General features: G+C 35.8%; 1 protein-coding gene across 1 annotated transcript in view; it reads left to right on the top strand.

The window, feature by feature from the left end:
* The window catches only part of SLC17A6 (solute carrier family 17 member 6), a 40198-nt gene extending 23090 nt beyond the window's left edge, over positions 1–17108 (top strand). Inside the window, exons 5-12 of the mRNA XM_021685861.1 lie at positions 1339–1426; positions 1950–2036; positions 5023–5165; positions 8798–8947; positions 13452–13584; positions 14409–14519; positions 14968–15095; positions 15846–17108. Of these exons, the coding sequence (XP_021541536.1) occupies positions 1339–1426; positions 1950–2036; positions 5023–5165; positions 8798–8947; positions 13452–13584; positions 14409–14519; positions 14968–15095; positions 15846–16181 (1176 nt within the window). The 3' untranslated portion in view covers positions 16182–17108. The remainder of the gene's footprint in view (positions 1–1338; positions 1427–1949; positions 2037–5022; positions 5166–8797; positions 8948–13451; positions 13585–14408; positions 14520–14967; positions 15096–15845) is intronic.
* Positions 17109–19517: the final 2409 nt, after the last annotated feature.

Below are 19517 nucleotides of genomic sequence, written 5' to 3'. Positions count from 1 at the left end.
CTCAGAGTCCATAGTCTCTCATGGTTCGCCTCCCCCTCCGATTTCCCCTCCTTCATTTTTCCCTTCCTGCTATCTTCTTCTTCTTCTTCTTTTTTTCTTTTAACATATAATGTATTATTTGTTTCAGAGGTACAGGTCTGTGATTCAACAGTCTTACACAATTCACAGCGCTCACCAGAGCACATACCTTCCCCAGTGTCTATCACCCAGCCACCCCATCCCTCCCACCCCCTACCACTCTAGCAACCCTCAGTTTGTTTCCTGAGATTAAGAATTCCGCATATCAGTGAGCTCACATGATACATGTTTTTCTCTGATTGACTTATTTTGCTTAGCATAATACCCTCTAGTTCCATCCACGTCGTTGCAAATGGCAAGATTTCGTGGGGGGTTTTTTGATGGCTGCATCGTATTCCATTGTGTATATATACACCACATCTTCTTTATCCATTCATCTGTTGATGGACATCTTGGCTCTTTCCATAGTTTGGCTATTGTGGACATTTAAAAACCTCAGATTAGCCTACCTATTGCCCTTCTCTTCTCCTGAAATATAGTGGGAGTAGATAAATCAGATAAAGTATTAAGCATTGAAAACATTCTCTTTTCTCTCCAAAAAGAAAGAAAAAATTGGTAGGATAAAAATATATAAAATGGATAATTATTTTATTTTATTTTTTTTAAAGATTTTATTTATTTGACAGAGAGAGGCACAGCGAGGAAGGGAACACAAGCAGGGGGAGTGAGAGAGGGAGAAGCAGGCTCCCCGCGGAGCAGGGAGCCCGATGCGGGGTTCAATCCCAGGACCCTGGGACCATGACCTGAGCCGAAGGCAGACGCTTAACAAATGAGCCACCCAGGCGCCCCTAAAATGGATAATTATTTTAAAAGCCTTAAGTTCTAGACACTCCTTTCAGGAAGTGTGAGCTTCAAGGATCTAAGCTTTATCTTCCTCTATCTGGATTCCTTATATCTGGAAATCACTGTGTTTAATGCCTCATGAAAAGGCCTCCCACATTTCTCAAACTGTTCAAAGTTCCAGATGAATGGAGTAATAGAGGATCTTTTCTTTTGCCTTCATCAGAAGAAAACTGAGGTGGGAGGAAGACTTGAAGGGTGGGGAGAATTTGGTCAGGTCACTAAAAAGAAGCCATGTCTTACCTGATCTGGGCTGAAAGTTTTTAAAGTGGAATTTCAGGGAATTAGTAAAGATCTATGACTAGCCGCTTTCCCTAATATCTTGAGCTCATTCTAAGGAGACAGCATCAGAGAGGGGATTGTGCTTATTTTTCAGTGACCCTGTATCCTAAATGGTGATATATATCTTCCCCGTCACAGGGCGTCACCTATCCAGCATGTCATGGGATATGGAGTAAATGGGCTCCTCCTCTAGAGAGGAGTAGATTGGCAACCACCTCCTTCTGTGGTGAGTACTGCATGCAGATATAGTTATGGTGGGTAAAAGTTTAGGAACAAGTTGGATAAGAACTGAAAGTTGATAAAGCTCATCTGTAAAATCATTTGTGTGTGTGTACATGAGGAAAGGTTTTTGACCACCACTTCAATTTCTTTAATTCTTATTGGTCTCCTTAAATCCTCTATTTCTTCTGTGTTTTGTATTTTTCTAGGAGTTCATCCATTTTATCTAAGTTTTCAAATATATTCATGAATAATTTTTATAATAGTCTTTTTAATTTATTTTTTATTATAGTCTTCTTATTGTTAGATCTCTTTTGTGTCTTGGGTAAGTAGGTCATATCCTCTTATGTAGTCCTGTATCACTGGCTATGTATGTAGATAGATAGATATATTTGGAGATATAGGGGTGTGAGTGTACATGCACCTAAGTATGCAAGTGTGTTTGTGAGAGCCTACCAAGAAACATGAGATGAAGTTAAGAATTTCTACTTATTTCACTTACCTACCTCCCATTCTCCCTTTTACTTTAGGTTCATATGCTGGAGCTGTAATTGCAATGCCTTTAGCTGGCATTCTTGTGCAGTACACTGGTTGGTCTTCGGTATTCTACGTCTATGGTATGTTGCATATGATACAATAAAGTTAAAAGAAATGGGTGTAAACTCAAAACAGTGAGGTAAATTGCTGAATAGACCTGCATTCACTCACATTTTTTCCATTAAGAATCCTTTCCTTATATTTTGAGAAGATCAAGGAAAATGTTCTATCTCTATGATTCTCCCTACCTTGTTATTTATTGTTTTAAAAAGGAAGTACATTGCTGCTGGAAACTTCGGGATATATTTCATATATTGTCCTTGATTATGAAGAAAAAAATTAAATTAGCTCTTGATTCATAGCCGATTAAGAAGAAAGAGCTAGGCAGCCCCCACTACTGCTTCCTCGGCTGACCCTGCCTTGTCAAGACTGAATAGGGATGGGAAGCTGGAAGGCGATAGCAATGTTAATGCAACAGTTCGCTTCTGTGACAAAATATTAATAGTCAGCAGCGGCAGCCTCACATTCTAGTCCTCGTTACTCCAGGATTAAATGAAATGAAGCCCTCAAATGGAAATAAAAAGCACAAGAAACCCTGAGTCCAAAGTCCCTTTCTGTTTACTTTCTAACCAGAACCAGAAAGCTTACCACTTGAGAGTACCCCTAAAGTCTCTCTCTAGGAGATTTTTTTTTTTAGCCATGAGAAAAAGAAATATAAGAGAGGTGGATTCCAACTGATGTCACTGATTAATACCGTCTTTGGACGTGGGCAGGAGAATGTGAAGTATTAATGAAGTCATGAGGTAGAACTGAACAGTATCTGGCTGCTTCCGAATTTGGCATGATCCATTCCCACTTCAAAATGTTCTCATCAGAGCAAATTCTTAGGTTTGCAGAATATTATTAAATATGCTTTATGGCAGGAGCTCTTATTCTGGTTCAAAAGCCACGGATAGGTTTTAGATTCATGAATGTCTTAAATGATAAGCCATACATGCATTTGTACATTTTTTTCCTGGGGAGATATTTTTATTAGATTTTAATCCATATCTTCCATTAGATTTTCAAGAGTCCATAATTCAAAGAAGTTTAAAGCAAATGTGTATAGGGTATATAGTACAAGTTGGGATACCGGGCCAGTAAATCCTCTGATTTGTCCCTTAATTGAATCCATTACTTAACTGAAAATATGATGTGACTTTAAAGTAAGAATATTAATTTCCCGGGGTGCGTGGGTGGCTCAGTCGGTTAAGCATCTGACTCTTGGTTTTGGCTCAGGTCATGATCTCAGGTTCATGAGCTTGAGCAGCCTCAGGCTCCCTGCTCAGGGAGGAAATCTCCTTCCCCTACCCCTCCCTCTGCCCCTTCCCCTGCTCATGTGCATGGCACGTGCACATGCTCTCTCTCTCTCTCTCAAAATAAATAAATAAATAAATATTTTTTAAAAAAGAATATTAATTTCCACAAAGCATTCATGAAAATCAATCTCATTATGTCAAGTTGTATCTCATTTAGTATTTATCATAGAATGATACAAAGTTTAAATATTAGATAATCTGAAAATATCACATCCCCATAGTACTTACTTACTGTGTATAACAAAATTGGGTCTTTGAGCCACACATTCAATATTAATATTTTAAAAATTAATAAGATAAGATAAATTAAAAATTAATAAGATAAGATAAGAACTGTATAGTGGCTTATGTTAAAAGAAGATAATGCATATATGGCAATTAGCTGAATGTCCGGCACTTCACATTCAGTTAGCGGTAATGATAATTATTATTGAATCACAAGAGCTTTCATTTATTGAGTGCTTATTTTGTGCCATTTGCCATGCTAGTTGCTTCATGCATTATCTCCTTTAACTGTATTTTGCCACAATCTCATAAAAAAGAAATCATCTCATTTTATAGTGGAAGTTCACAGAGATTCAGTCATTGATTGGAGCATGTAGCTAATGAGTGACACAGTCAGGATTTGAATCTGGGAGAGCCATCTTCCATAACCACTACACTATGCCAAATTTTCACATACTATCTAACTCCCATTTGTGTTTGCTGTCATGTTTGGTAACGAAAAGGAGCATGGCCCATCAAAATCTGTGGTATTAAGAAATAATTCTTAGAGATTGAATGAGCAAGAAAAAAGTATTATAGAGATCAGGAGCATTTAGACTGTTACCCAAGGGATAAAGAACAGTAGAAGCCAAAAATGAAATAACTAGCCTCTGGGAAACCAGAATAAATCACTTGAAATTCTTTCTTTTATTAATACTTTAGATTTACATTACACAATAAGGGCATGTTTTAATGCTGAGAGTGCTAAATAAAGAAAGGGATGCTAAAGAAGTTTCAAACAGTTTATTGTATTAGAATTTATAGCTTTCATTTGCCCAGAGTGATCAATAGGTAATATTATGTACTGAAAATAATAATGGTATACAGTCACATAAAGTGTTAAATGTTACTACATTAATTACAGAAACTCCCACTTCCTGCCTTTTTTATGAATGATAGCCACCCAGGCTAAAATAATCTAGATTTTATTTAATAATCTGTTTACTAGATCTGCAAGTGCTTACAGGAAAGGGAAATGAGTATTTTTTTTTTTTGTGGAAATATAGACCACTTTCATATATTCAAAGAAGGCAAATAAGAAAATGATCCCCCCTCATAAAATTCTTTGAAGACAGGAATTTTGTCTGGTTCACCATATTTCTCTCACTTAGCAGAGTGCCTGGAATAGTAAATGCTCAGTAAATGTTTGTTGGATGTATGAACATGTTCCAAACTATACCATTCAATAATTATCCAATGCTGTGTCTCAGCATTATTGGAGACAAAGAGATAAAACTATAGGACCAGACTTCAGGAAGCTTGAAGTTCAGTGACATAACACAAGAAGAGCTGGCTGGTCAATTGGAGAAGCAGAAAATCCAATTCACATTCTAAAGAATGTGTTTGTCATGAGATTCCTGCAGTTTTATTCCAGCAAATGACAGTTACATGGGGGTATTTATGATAGATTTTTTATTTTCTTCTTTTGAACTCTTCCTTGCAGGAAGCTTTGGAATGATCTGGTACATGTTTTGGCTTTTGGTGTCTTATGAGAGTCCTGCAAAGCATCCTACTATTACAGATGAAGAACGTAGGTACATTGAAGAAAGCATTGGAGAGAGTGCAAATCTTTTAGGTGCAATGGAAGTAAGAACTTTATTATGGTGTATATTCCTGTTCTGATTCTTCATCTCACCTCCCTTTGACCAACCACTGCTGACCAACTACTTTCTGAGTCCCTATTCAACAAAACCTATTTGGTGTCAATCATGATTGTTTTCTTTCCTCCATCCATACTTTCTGACTTAGGAATGATTGCTACTTCCCCCATCTATAATTTCCTTTTTTTTCTTTATCTTTTCTTAATGATCTTCAAATATGCCCTGGACTACGGCTATGACTAGAAACCTAAACAAGCTTTTATAAACAGTTCAATATGGTCCATAATTTAAACAAACTCAACAAATATTTGTTAATTTCAGATTGTAGGAAATGCCAGATCACCTAACACAATCATGAAAAGGGCTATTTTTTTATGTATTGAATTGTCTAAATGTTAGGTGTTATACGTGTGTATTTATGCTATATGTGGTTAAAGAAATATTAAATCATTAGAATGTCAATAATAGATAGCTGACATAAAAATATTCTTAATATAGAATCTTGTTATTGATAAAATCTTATCATTTTCAGGATTATTATTATGAAGATAAAGTATCATAAAAATATAACATGGACCCCTTTTCTGATTCTAATTTGATTTCTTGCATGGGCTCTATGGAGAGAGAAAATGCAGTTCTGTGTCAATAAAGCAAATATTTTAGTCCGCATGACATTAATATATCATAAATATTAATTAATAGCCATTTGATACTATTAAAAAATGGAAGGCAAAACTAACGTATTTAGACAGGCTCGGTAATTCAGCACCTAAGCAGTAACTCAATTTCCTTATGCTGAGAGCTGGAAGGTATCACGCATGGCTGAAGAGTCAGCGTCTCCTATACATTATGCTTCTCTTTCTTTTGAAGGCTCCTCCCCTCTTTCTAATTATCTTTAATTCCAGCTCTGATTCTCTACTTCATTTGTTAGAGAAGGTCTGTCTTTGACATCTCATCCTAGGTACAAAGGTCTATCACCCACCGTGGTTGAGGCCTTTAATGAATAAGAAAAATCCCACATTGGATATCATTCAGAAGTGAAACTTCAGTACTTAAAAAAAATTCTAACACTATGGACTGGCATTAGAAACACCCCTGCCTGTTTCCTTCTGTAAATGGACTGGAAGTTTCTTTCTAATGGTGGCTACTTAAGAAACAAGTGGTTCTGCAGGGATGGGGTGTTGGCCGTGTGCGTGGTGCCCACCGGCAGCAGTTGCTGGGAGCAGAAACGAAATATAGGCTGATCTATGGTGAGTTCAGCATTTAGCCTCAATTTCTAGCCCCAGGTAATCTGATCAACCTGTATTTTCATTACTTAACTATGCTTCTTTTATTTACCAGTTCTTGAAAGGTTGTGTGTCTAAATCAAGCATAAATTTTTTTAAACAATCAAAAATTTAGTCTAAGCGAAAACCAGTTTCTGGAAATGACCTTAAAAAGAACAGCTGGTAACTTGATAAGACAGCACAGATGATCTCAAACTCCCTCCATTTCCTTACCTTACTGCTTTCCCAAACATAATATTTTACTTCTTACTGATGTTTGATACTTTCCTGTAGCTTCAAAACAAAATTAAAAATGAGATTATATTTTAGTTATTGTACTTGTAGTTATTTTGAACTTTTTATTGTGAACAACTTTAATAGTAATAGTTAGAAAGCAGAAAGAATAGTAATATCCATGTATCCACTGCATAAATGCAACAGTTATCAACACCCTGCCTTATTTACTTCATTTTTCTTTTTGCTGAATGATTTCAAAGTAAATGAGATGTCCTAACACTTTACCCACAAATACTTCACAAGCATCTCTAGAAAAATAAAAATACTCTTTCACAATCTAAGTACTATTATTATACCTAAAACAATTAAGAATAATTCCTTACATTATCTAAGACCTAGATCATATTCAGATTTCTAATACCCAGTCCAAATTCAAATATCTAGTCTATATTCATATGCCGTTTGTAGCTATTTCTTTGGAGTCTGCATCCAATTAAGGAGCACACATTGCAACTGACTGTAATGCCTTTTAAATATTTTTTTCTTAAAAAATTAAATATAACATGTATACAGAAAAACACACAAATCATAAGTGAACAACTTGCTTAATTTTTGTAAACCATACACACCTGTGAAGCAAATAGCCAGGTCAGTAGTAGACTGTTATCAGAATACTATAAGCCCTCCTATCACCCCGAATAATTTTTTAAGGTATAAAATTAGATACTTCTATCTTACATTTGATGAAGTATTTTACAACCTGAAGAATAAAGTTCTTAGTAGAGATGATCCAGGTCTAAATAATAGAAACACTTTCCCAGCAGGAAAAAGGTATTTACTTTTAATAATATTCTGAAGTTATTTCTTATACAAACATAATACTACCATGCTGACATCCCTGTATCCAACAATTTTCATTTTCTGTGAAATAAGTATATTTATCTGGCGTTATTTTCCCAGAGTATATAGGACTTAAAAAACACACTTTTTGAACCCAGCTAGGATGTTGTCACTGGATATTTGTATTCAAAGCCAAGGTACTCATTATATGTTATCAGGACATACTTTTGTTTTTGTTTTTTGTCATAGGTATTTGTGATCACGACAGTATAACTTCCTACTCTATTACTTTTAAAGTGAGTCACAATCAATACTAGCAATTATGATGCTCTACATCCAGGAATAATTAACTAAATCTGTGTAAAAAATGTCTGCCTCCCCTTTTATTAATTTGGTCAGGTTAAGGATCCCAAGCTAGCATTAAGTGGAGTTATTTCAGGCTATTGTTTCTTCACCAAACAGTATTTTGATGTTCAAAATAAAGTCATTGAGCAAGTGAGAATATGAGAGACATTTTCAGGTCTAAAAATATTAGTCTTGGGGGAGGATACTTGCTTTATTTTGGGGCATATACAGGATCTTTAAGTACACTAGATATAGTTTTTAAATGGGTATCATAAGCAAAACCAATTCTATTTAAGTGGTTAATTTTGAATGCCTTGAATGTCATAAGTAACTAGTTATGATGTGCCCATGGTGTGCTGGATAGCCAAATGCTTCAACCCAGCTGTATACCATGTGAGTTTTCTAGAACCTTGCCCTTAAGCATTACAGAATTTATATTGATATCCATTGTCTATCAAGAGGATTTATAGATAGGTAGTGGTATTATTAATTTTAGATAGGGTCTAGAATATTGCACTCTTAATTTTTCTTATTTTCTCCTCCTAACTATATTGAATTTTCAGTGTTTTAGATAAAATATTTTGGATACCAACAAGGTCACTGATATGGCACTGAGGCATGATCTATCACTGCCAGAAAAAAAAAAAATCTTGGAAACTAGGATCTGTGCTTTTGGAATTGTTTTCTATAAACATAAGATCTTATATATTCCGAAAATGGGAACAATTTAATCAGAAGAAGAGGCTAATATCTTTTTTTTCTTCCAACAATTCATGCAGCTAAGGTTAACTAGACTTTTGCAATTAATTTCATTACCTCCTACTCATGCCTCAACATATACATCCTGAAAATGCAAAGCACCTATTATTCCCATTTTCTAAGTTAGAAAATACTTTAAATGGTCAGAATTGCTCTCTTTTTGGGATTTCAGAAATTCAAGACTCCATGGAGGAAATTTTTTACATCTATGCCTGTCTATGCAATAATTGTCGCAAACTTCTGCAGAAGCTGGACTTTTTACTTACTGCTTATTAGTCAGCCAGCATATTTTGAGGAAGTCTTTGGATTTGAAATCAGCAAGGTATGTAAAAATTATCTTTGTTTAACTAGTGCATTACTTTTGTGTTCAATTAAATATTACGTTCCTTTTCCAGTATTTTATCTTCTAAATTTTAGGAGTTACTCATTTATTTGTTTATCCACTTAACAAATAACTTCTGGGAAACAAAGACTAAGTAAGGTGTTTGAGTGTCTACTGCATTCAGCTGTCTGCTAGGAAGTGCTCTTTTTGAAGGCAAAATCAACCTAGTCTCTGCCCTCGTGGAGCTTATATCTCTATTAGGGTGGACAGCACTGTAGCCCTTCCCCTGTAAAGAAACATAACTTCCTTTAAGTCTCAGGTCAGAGACAATGTAACAGTGAACAAAGAAAGAAATTTTTATTGAAATGGAATTGTGTTTATATAATTACCAATCTCTTCTTTAATGCTTTCAAAAATCTGTCTGGTAATCTTGCCTGTGTGAAAGCTTTTTATTTTGATGTAGTCCTGATTGATAGACAAATGGATAAGGAAGATGTAATACACATGGACACACACACAGACACACACACACATGCTGGAATATCACACAGCTATAAAAAGGATGAGACTGTGCCATATGCAACAACATAGATGGGCCTAGAAGGCATTATATTAGATTAAATAAATCAGACTTTGAGAAAGACAAATACCATATGATTTCATTCATAGATGGAACCAAAAAAAAAACAAAAACAAAAACAAAAAAACCCAAATGAATAAACAAATGAAAAGCAGAATCAGACTGTAAATAGAACAAACTGGTAGTTACCAGAGGGGTAGGAAATGAGGGATGGGCAAAATGGGTGAAGGGGAACGGGAGACGCAGGGTTCCAGTTATGGAATGAATAAGTCATGGGACTAAATGGCATAGCATAGGGAATATAGTTAATGATATTGTAATAATGTTGTATGGTGACAGATGGTAACTACACTTATGGTGAGCATAGTGTAACATAAAAACTTGTCAAATCACTTTGTAGTGCACCTGAAACTAATGTAACATTGTGTGTTAACTATACTTAAGTAAAAAAAAAAAATTTAATTTCTTATAAACTTAAAAAAAAATCTGTCTTGCTAAAATATTTGAGAAAGCAAAAAAAAAAATCTGAAAACATCCTTGTGTGTCATTTATTCAATTTATTCACTTAACAGGCATTTGTTGAACATGATGTGTGAAGCTTTGTGTCAGATTCAGAAATAAAAACATGGTTCCTGTCCTCAGGAGTTCACAGCTTTTGGTGGTATAGACAAAAGCAATTAGTTACCAGTTACACACAGTATGCTAAACCCTACAGATATTTGTTCATAGCTGTGAAAATGTAATTATTTTGGGATTTTCTATAAGGATAAAATGAACATAAAAATAACTACTTAATATTTATAGAAGAGTCTGAAATTCACAAGGTCCTTTCATATTCATGAACAACCTTGTTTGGTTGACCAGCTGGATAACTCTCATCATTTCTGTTGATGGGGAAACAAACTAGGGAAGGTATTTAAATTGCCTAAGGCCAAGCTGATAATATATGCCAGAATCAAGGTTAAGCCCCGATTCTTTAATTTATGTTTCAATTCCCTTTACTACGCTATTCAAATTCAGGTAGACCCTATCTTCATTTAAGCACTTAGCAAGTATTTGTTAAATGCCATCTCTGCCAAGCCCTTTGCTGAGTACTGAATACACTCGTCTGTGCTGGCCATGGACTTGCCATTTCTCTTCATGTCATTACATCCATCCAGCTGGGCTCGCTATTCATGTTAAGTCTCTACTTGAAAGACTATCTGAGGGCTGGAATTGAAGAAAACCTGAGTTTAGGAGAAGCTATTCTAAGAGCTCTTTTGTAATCCCTGTTTCTAAGGAAACTGTTTCCTCCATTCCTGAGAAGAATGGCTGCTTTAGATAGGGCTCTTCTCTCTAGAGCTGATCAAACATTGCAGGGGAGCCTTTGGAAGCTCCGAGAGGTGTTATACTTCTCAACAAAGGCTGCTGGAGGTGTGAGTCCATTTTCATAATCTAGGACAAATATGACACTGAGAGGCTATTAATAAAGTCAGGTCTCATGGGGGAGAAGTGAAGGAGCCAACTGATGTTCATGAAACTGCGTGGTCATTCTGGCCCTGTAGCTCCACTTAATTGAAAATGCTTGAGTAAAAGCAATGATATTTTGCCAAAACTAAATATAATAACCAGATGAGTTGATTTGATTCACTTGTTATATTTTTAACTAAATTTGTAGATAAGTTCTACACCCACAGATTGGTTGAAGACTTTGATTATACTGGTTAAAAAAAAAAAAAAGCCACTGACTTACTTGAAAAATGTATGAAGGAGGCAGTAAAGGAAATAGAGCATGGGCTTTAGATCCAGGCTGGCAGGGCTCGGGACACAAGCTCTGCAATAAACTATTGATACATAACCTGGGGCTGGTTTTTGAATGATTGCCAACTTTGATTTTATTTTCCGTAAATAATGGTATTAATGCTGTCCTTCAGAACTGTGGCAAAATGTAAGCAAACTAAAATATTTAAATGGAGGATAGTTCTCTCCAACCTTAGTTAAACTGAGTATGCTGCAGACTAAAACACAAGTGCAATAGCTCAATCTTCATTTCAAGTAGACTGACCCAGTTAAAGCAGAAATATATATAGATGTGTGCATATATATATATATATACACTATAAATGATATTTTAGTATTTTATATAAATTGTTGGATAACTTTCATAAAGTTCTGCAACTTGGCCCTGTTGAGGTCACGTATGGAATATGTCCACATATTGTCCTAGGAACTGGGAGATTGAGTACCTCCAAGTATTAAGACATTGGGCTAAGATATTCCCAACTTCTGTCTCGTTAACCTCTAGATTGTTAGCTCCTTGCACTTCCCATAGTGCTTTGCTGAAAGAGAATAACTAATAATCATAGCTTTATTCTTTGTTTATCCAAAGGAATTAAAATGTCTGTTGGAGTAGGTAATAAATAGCAAAGGGTGTTCAATTTAAGAACTTTTCAGATGTCTCAAACACTGAGTCAAGATACAGGCCAGTTGCGTGGACTTAGGAAATTCAGGTCACTCTCCGGCTTTCTCTGCCTCTAGAAGCAAACACATGACATGCAATTCTACACACATCCTAACGTGGTGTATTTCAGAATGTTTTCTTGTCTGACGGTTTCTTTCCACACATTCGTTGCTTTAAGTGTATCTACTGTAGTTAAGAATAAAGAACCATTCTGCTTTTCAAGATGCTGTTCTCAAAAGCAATAATGTTTGCCTTAATGTCTACCCTATAGTTTTACTTAGTCCACATTTGTTTAGCCTATACTAAATGCCAGGTTTTGAACTAAATTAAGAACATTCAGCACATTATCTGGTTTTATTTGATTTTTCTTTCTCAGATGGTGGCAGTGCTAAGCATAGTGGTTAAAAGCCCAGTTTTTAGACTCAGGTAAAAATGGCTCAGTATTTGGTTCTGGAAATGATTTAGCCTTTTTAAGTTATACGTTCTTCATCAATACAAGAGAGTAATAATATTATAAACTTTCACCTGGGTACAAGAGAGAATTAAATAACTCAGACGTTTGAGCTCTGTGGGAGTCATTCACTGACTCAATCATGGTAACAACCCGACTCCGTGGGCGTGGTACTCAAGTCTGCCATTGTGACATCAGCAATCTTTGTCTCAAACCTTCAATAATCTTACTTGGAAGACATTTTTAAACACAAATAATAAACTTTTCCCCAGTACTTAAAAATGCATTTTATTCATACTTCATGATGTCTAGAGAAGAGTGTCTTGCACATAATTATTGGCCAAAAAAATGTGTGTTGAATTGATGCTGGTAGGTTAGATTTTAGGTCGAGCTATTTCATATGAAATTAATACAGAAACTATATACCATTGTGTGACAATGTGACCAAATACTGACATTTGAAATAGAAAATACCTAACATTGAAGAACCGATCTGCATTTTCTGGGCTAAATTTAGCTTAGAAACTAAATATAAAACTCATAAGAGATACATATTTAAAATGCAATTAAGGTTTTTAGCCTTCCTAAGAATTAAAAAAACATAAATTTAAAAATAGAGCCTCTTCAAGGGCTTGGTCAAATGTATTTCTTATCCCTCTGACTCTGTCTCTGTGTCTCTCTCACTCACTAATGATGAATTTCTGCAAACATATTTAAGAATATAAAATAGGCACATAAATGTGAATCACTGTGATAAGATTCAGGATAGTTTATTCATAAACTCAAAATTTACTGACTTATTACACAGGAAAAAAAGTATTCTCTTCTAAAAGATAAAAAGTAACTTTACTTAGCTTTTCTCATTTATTCTGTGGAAGTTATTGCTTATTCCAGGAAGGAGTAAGTGGTCATTTGGAGACAGTACTTTTTCTTTCTTTTTCCATAAAGAATTTATGATGGATTCAAAAAACCAAGACCATTGCCCATATTACTTATGGTCATGTATATGTCTCCTCTTTTTCTTTTTCTTCAGGTTGGCATGCTATCTGCTGTGCCACACTTGGTAATGACAATTATTGTGCCCATTGGAGGGCAGATTGCAGATTTTCTAAGAAGCAAGCAAATTCTTTCAACTACTACAGTAAGAAAGATCATGAATTGTGGTGGTAAGTACATAAGTGATGTGAAGCACATGATTTTGGCTCATGAAATGCTGATATACGTGCATGAGTAACTTTTACTGTGCATGTTAAATATGCAGCTAAATTTGTGTCTTCATTGTTCATTTATAATCATTTCCCTATCTTCAAATTTTCATAACTCCTATTTTTTTTTAAAGATTTTATTTATTTATTTGACTGAGAGAGAGAGACAGTGGGAGAGGGAACACAAGCAAGGGGAGTGGGAGAGGGAGAAGCAGGCTCCCTGTTGAGCAGGGAGCCCAATGCAGGGCTCGATCCCAGGACCCTGGGATCATGACCTGAGCTGAAGACAGACGCTTAACGACTGAGCCACCCAGGCGCCCCTCATAACTCCTAGTTTTAAATAACTACATAATTAACTCGTCCCTGCCCACCACTGACACTTAAGGGCATATTCAATATTTTTATTAAAATGGAAGGCTTCAGTAATCTCTGTGCATAAATTATAACTGTTATTATTATTTTTTAAATATTTTATTTATTTGAGAGAGATGGTGGGGTAGGGGCAGGGCGAGAGAGAGAATCTCAAACAGACTTTCTGCTGAGCACAGAGGGCAAGGCTACCTGGGGCTTGATTTCACCACCCTGAGATCATGACCTGGGCTGAAATGAAGGTTCTGAGGCTCAACTGGTTGAGCCACCCAGCTGCCCCTGTTATTATTACTTTTAAGATAGACTCCCTGAAGAGGTTTCTTAGGTCAGATAAACATGAGCAGTTCTAGCAGTTTTGGCTCATTGGGAAGATTGACACAAATTTCTGAAGCGTTTCCATGTGTCTGTTTCCAAAGGTTTTGGCATGGAAGCAACACTGCTTCTGGTCGTTGGCTATTCTCATACTAGAGGGGTGGCTATCTCATTCTTGGTACTTGCAGTGGGATTCAGTGGATTTGCTATTTCCGGTAAGACACATGTTTTTAAATTTATAAATGTAACGTCCTGATTTTTGCCGGTAATAATACATATATTCTCCTTTCCTCTTTAATATTCTATTGTTGAAAAGTTACTTAACATATTTCCACTAGAAAGTAAAAAGAATAACACATTTAGAAGTCATTATTTGGATTTGTTACTTCTCATTTTCCTCCTGCTTACTCTTCTTTTTTTTTTTTTTAAGAGAACATTTCTCTGTGATTTGAGCATCACATATTAAGTGGTGGATAAGAACCCATACTTCATTCCACCCTGATCATATCCCTGAGCTAAGTTATCAAAAAATACTTACTGAGCACATGCAGTATACCTAGTATCTTCTAAGGAGGGTGGTGAGTGTGGTAGAGAATATTCTACAGTCACCCACTTCCAAGGGGTTTAGGATTCTCTGACTCTAAGCTGATGTGTATATTTCAGGTTTCAATGTTAACCACTTGGATATTGCTCCGAGATATGCCAGTATCTTAATGGGCATTTCAAATGGTGTTGGCACATTGTCAGGAATGGTTTGCCCTATCATTGTTGGTGCAATGACAAAGAATAAGGTAAGACGTAGCTAAAGAAATGTTCAGTTTTTGAAGATTGTCTCTCATGGTAGAGAAGAGTTACTGTATTCTGTTTGGCATTCTCTCTGTGGTCTAGCCACCAGACCTCTGAGTAAGGGAGATCATTGAGGCTCACTAGAAAATCTCTAAGAACTCTGAGGAAGCCTTCTTTCCCAACCAATAAGCACTGTGCTTTTCAACACCTTTTAATATTTCTCATATTTCTGGCATGGCAAAACAACAACAGCAAACCTTTTTTTCTCTGAGCTTCTTAGAGTACTCAAGTAAAAGTCTTCTGAGCTTTATTTGGAAACATCAATTCAGACTCTGCAGTTATCAATGGAAGAATATTATCATCAGCTATTTGTCCTTAAATGTAGAGCTTCACAATTATTTTTCACCAAAAGGAAATAAACAAAAGAAATAGGAGGAAAAAATATATGTAAGTCAATGGAAATTCAAAGAGAGATTATGGGTATTTTAAAAATTAACACTTTCAAATTTGGAGTTTTAAATTTTAAATTTGGAGTTTTATTTCAGAACCTGAGATTTAAAAAAAAATTTCAATTAATGAAAGTCATAGGATTATGGAAAGTTTCCATCACAGTATTCGCTTTATGTAATCAGAACAGGGCTTTCCCCTAAAGATAGCATTGTATGAAAAGCGTGCTGGTGGCTCATTCAAAGAAGAGGTTATGCTTTTCAAACATGGGGAGTCTGTTCTCACAGTGCTGCTTTTTGTTACTGCAGTCACGCGAAGAGTGGCAGTATGTTTTCCTGATCGCTGCCCTGGTCCACTACGGTGGAGTTCTATTTTATGCAATATTTGCCTCAGGAGAGAAGCAACCCTGGGCAGACCCTGAGGAAACAAGTGAAGAAAAGTGTGGATTTATCCATGAAGATGAGCTTGATGAAGAAACAGGGGACATGACTCAAAATCATATAAATTATGGTACCACCAAGTCTTATGGTGCCACAACACAGGCCAATGGAGGTTGGCCCAATGGTTGGGAAAAGAAAGAGGAATTTGTACAAGAAGAAGTACAAGACTCATACACCTATAAGGACCGAGATGATTATTCATAACAAAGCTAATTGCTGGATTTATTTTTAGTGTTTGTGATTAAATTAATTGTGATTGCACAAAAATTAAAAAAAAAAAGTGGTGTGCACACATAAACACATCAACCAGGCAAGTCTTGCTGTAAAAAATGAATCACAAACAAACTCATGAAGTTACCATCAAGTGCAATCTGTAGAAGTTGTGAAATGCCATCATTTCCATTCATGTCATCCATTTTTGCGTTTGTGATTTAAACGTTGACTGGTCAAAGTTGTAGAAGCGAGTAGTTACTCATTGGATTCACGTGAGCTAAAACTCATCGCCATTTAATAAAGCACAACTACAACAGTTGGCACATCCCATCCTACAAAGGTTAGGAAGCCAAAGCTACTTGATCATGCAAAATGCACTTATATATTTGTTACACTGTATTGCAAGATATCATGCAGAAGTCCTGTTAAGAAACCCGAAGATGTCATGTTGGCTGCATCAGGTGGTGGCAACGTTTATTGAATATAAATTATGGAGTTGATATATCTCTCAGTTAGAGAAGAATATTGTGGGCTAGCAACTAGCAAGGTGTACTAAATAATTACTGTTATTACATAATGTGGAATATTTTGTTGGTTCTGAAAAGAAATATCTTGCCTTGTTTTATATGAAATGCTTGTGCACATATACTTATATCTGTGAAAGAGAACTTGTAAAGTGAGGGGTATGCTTCATGTTCTTCCATTCATTTACCTAACAGTATAAAACACTTCATGTTTCAACAGAAATCTGACTTTTCATGTAACATATCACATAACTTTTTTGCAAAAAATATAAAAAATAAATAGACTTTAATGTATTTTTTATTACAACTTTGTACTGGTTGTAACTTGCATTAGAAAAAAAAAGATGCATACACCATAAAGAATCTAATAAGAAATTTACTATGGAGACATAGCCCTGAAAATGCAATATTAACAACAAAAGAAATAGAAAATTGTTTAGATATTCTTCCTTAATAATGAAATACTATATGAAACTTGTGCCACAGAGGTATATATAATATGAAAAGATAAACTTAATAGAGATATTGTAAGTAGACGATTTTATTATTTAAAGTCCCATTTAAAAGATATTTGTCTTAAATATATAGGACAATAAATTATATTAAAATTATATCTATATATATATCTGTATATCTTATACATATCCATACACAAAAGCATAATAAACAATCTTCACAAAAAAAACAAATATAGCATACACCTAATGTTGGGTTAGGGGACTGCCATTTCTACTTTCATAGAGTCATAGAATTTTAGATGGGGCAGAGGCGTTTTGCTTGTCATTTCTTAATATAACTCAACAGGAATTGCAACATTTGTGTTCCAAGCAATAAGTGCAAGGCATACAATTTCCTGTCTGTATATTATCTTCATTTTGCTTGTGGTAGCTGTCTGGGTGGTTGGAATGATTTTTTTTTTCTTTTAAAAAGTTGATATCCGATCTCTTTAGAATGTTCTAAACGATAATAATGCATTTCCCAATTCAATGCAAAATATCATCGGTGTATTTAATTGTCTATTCTGGATATTTGATCTGTTCATTGTATTGTGCTAGTGACTGGAAGCCCTGCTACTGCAAATAGAAAACATAACATTTGTTTTAAAGATGCAAACCATCCTTGACCTTAAGAAAATAAAAACATCCTTTGCTTTGTGTCTCAAAGTGATGTAATGTGATCATAGCTTTTGTTGTGTTGAATGAAAAGATGTGGACTATCATTTTGTTGCTGCAAAAAAAAAAAAGTGTTAAGAAATGCTCTATTTATCCTTTTGTAAAAATACAATACATTAATTTGGATTTATTTTATTTAGTTTGCAGCTTTAATGGGAGTTTAGCTTTCGTGTGTTCCAGTGAAGCCAAAGCTAGGTTCGAGAATAATAACCTTTTTAGCTACTTGAGATTTAATGGAAGAACATGGCACTCTAGATTGTGTGGGATGTGGTTCCATAGACAGAGTTTTGCATCAAGAAATGGGTCTTGGAGTCAAACTCTATCTCTCGATGATAGCCTTCTCATAGCTTGTGTGCTAAGCTTACAGAAAAATTCAGGAAAAAAATTCAAAAGTTGTCAGGTCAAGGATCCCATCTAATTTAGATTGTACGTGTAGGTTGTGCTGGACCCTGCTCTACCCATTCTATGTAGAAAATCTCATAGAACTCCACAATGACCCAAGGCAGTTACTCCTTTTAATCCCAGATTACAAGGGAAGAAACTGAAACTCATGAAGGTTAAAAAACTTCCCCAAGGTAAAATAGAGTAACAGCATTATATTATAACGTGTCAGCCAAAGAAGCAAGCAGTGAGCAAGATTTATCAAGGTAGCAGCCGGTGGAATGTGTGTGTCACTGGAAAAGTGATCATTTCGCTCCGATTCCCGATTTTATAGATGTGTAGAAACGGAAGATCATAATTATACAAAACTGGAATCTTACAGTCTTAGAACTTGACTGCTCAAAAGGACTTATGGGATGATTTAGGTGACACTCTTTATTTAACTAACTAAGACACTGAGGCTCAAGAAGAGAAACTGATGGGATACAGAGGATGTTAAGGATTTGGAACGAAGTTGTTATGGTAAGCTGTGCTTTGTTTTTATTTTTATTTTCTTTTTAGCCAGGACTTAATTTAAGAAGTTAATTGAAAAAATATTTATCGGGGCGCCTGGGTAGCTCAGTCGTTAAGCGTCTGCCTTCGGCTCAGGTCATGGTTCCAGGGTCCTGGGATCGAGCCCCGCATCGGGCTCCCTGCTCGGCGGGAAGCCTGCTTCTCCCTCTCCCACTCCCCCTGCTTGTGGTCCCTCTCTCGCTGTGTCTCTCTCTGTCAAATAAATAAGTAAAATCTTTAAAAAAAAAAAAAAGAAAAAATATTTATCGGTTCAACCACTACCCCATATCCACGACTCACAAAAGCTCAGAGTGTGTGTGGAGGGTGGTGGGAGGTGAGGGAATGTATTTTCTTTTCCTGCAATCCTCTGCACAAAGAAACAACAGCCAGAGACCCAGCCTAATTCTTATGGAGCCTCACATGCCATTCTTGCATAACTTTGGCAGGAATGAAAGTGTCTTGGATCTAATACTTTATAATTTCCCCAATTCTATAATGCAAAAGTTTACAGTTCCTGTAAGAGAGTAAGAGAATCGTTCTAATGATGTCTCCAGATATTACCACTGGCCACCCTCACTTGCTCCTACCTCTCATCTTCCTTTTTTTTTGAGAGTGTGCACAAGCAGGGGGAGGGGCAGAGGGAGAGAGAGATCTCAAGCAGGCTCTGCGCTCAGGGCAGAGCCTGATGTGGGGCTCGA

This window comes from Neomonachus schauinslandi, chromosome 11 (genome assembly GCF_002201575.2).
Source record: "Neomonachus schauinslandi chromosome 11, ASM220157v2, whole genome shotgun sequence".
NCBI lineage: Eukaryota > Metazoa > Chordata > Mammalia > Carnivora > Phocidae > Neomonachus > Neomonachus schauinslandi.
This window is presented reverse-complemented; position numbering and strand designations above follow the sequence as displayed.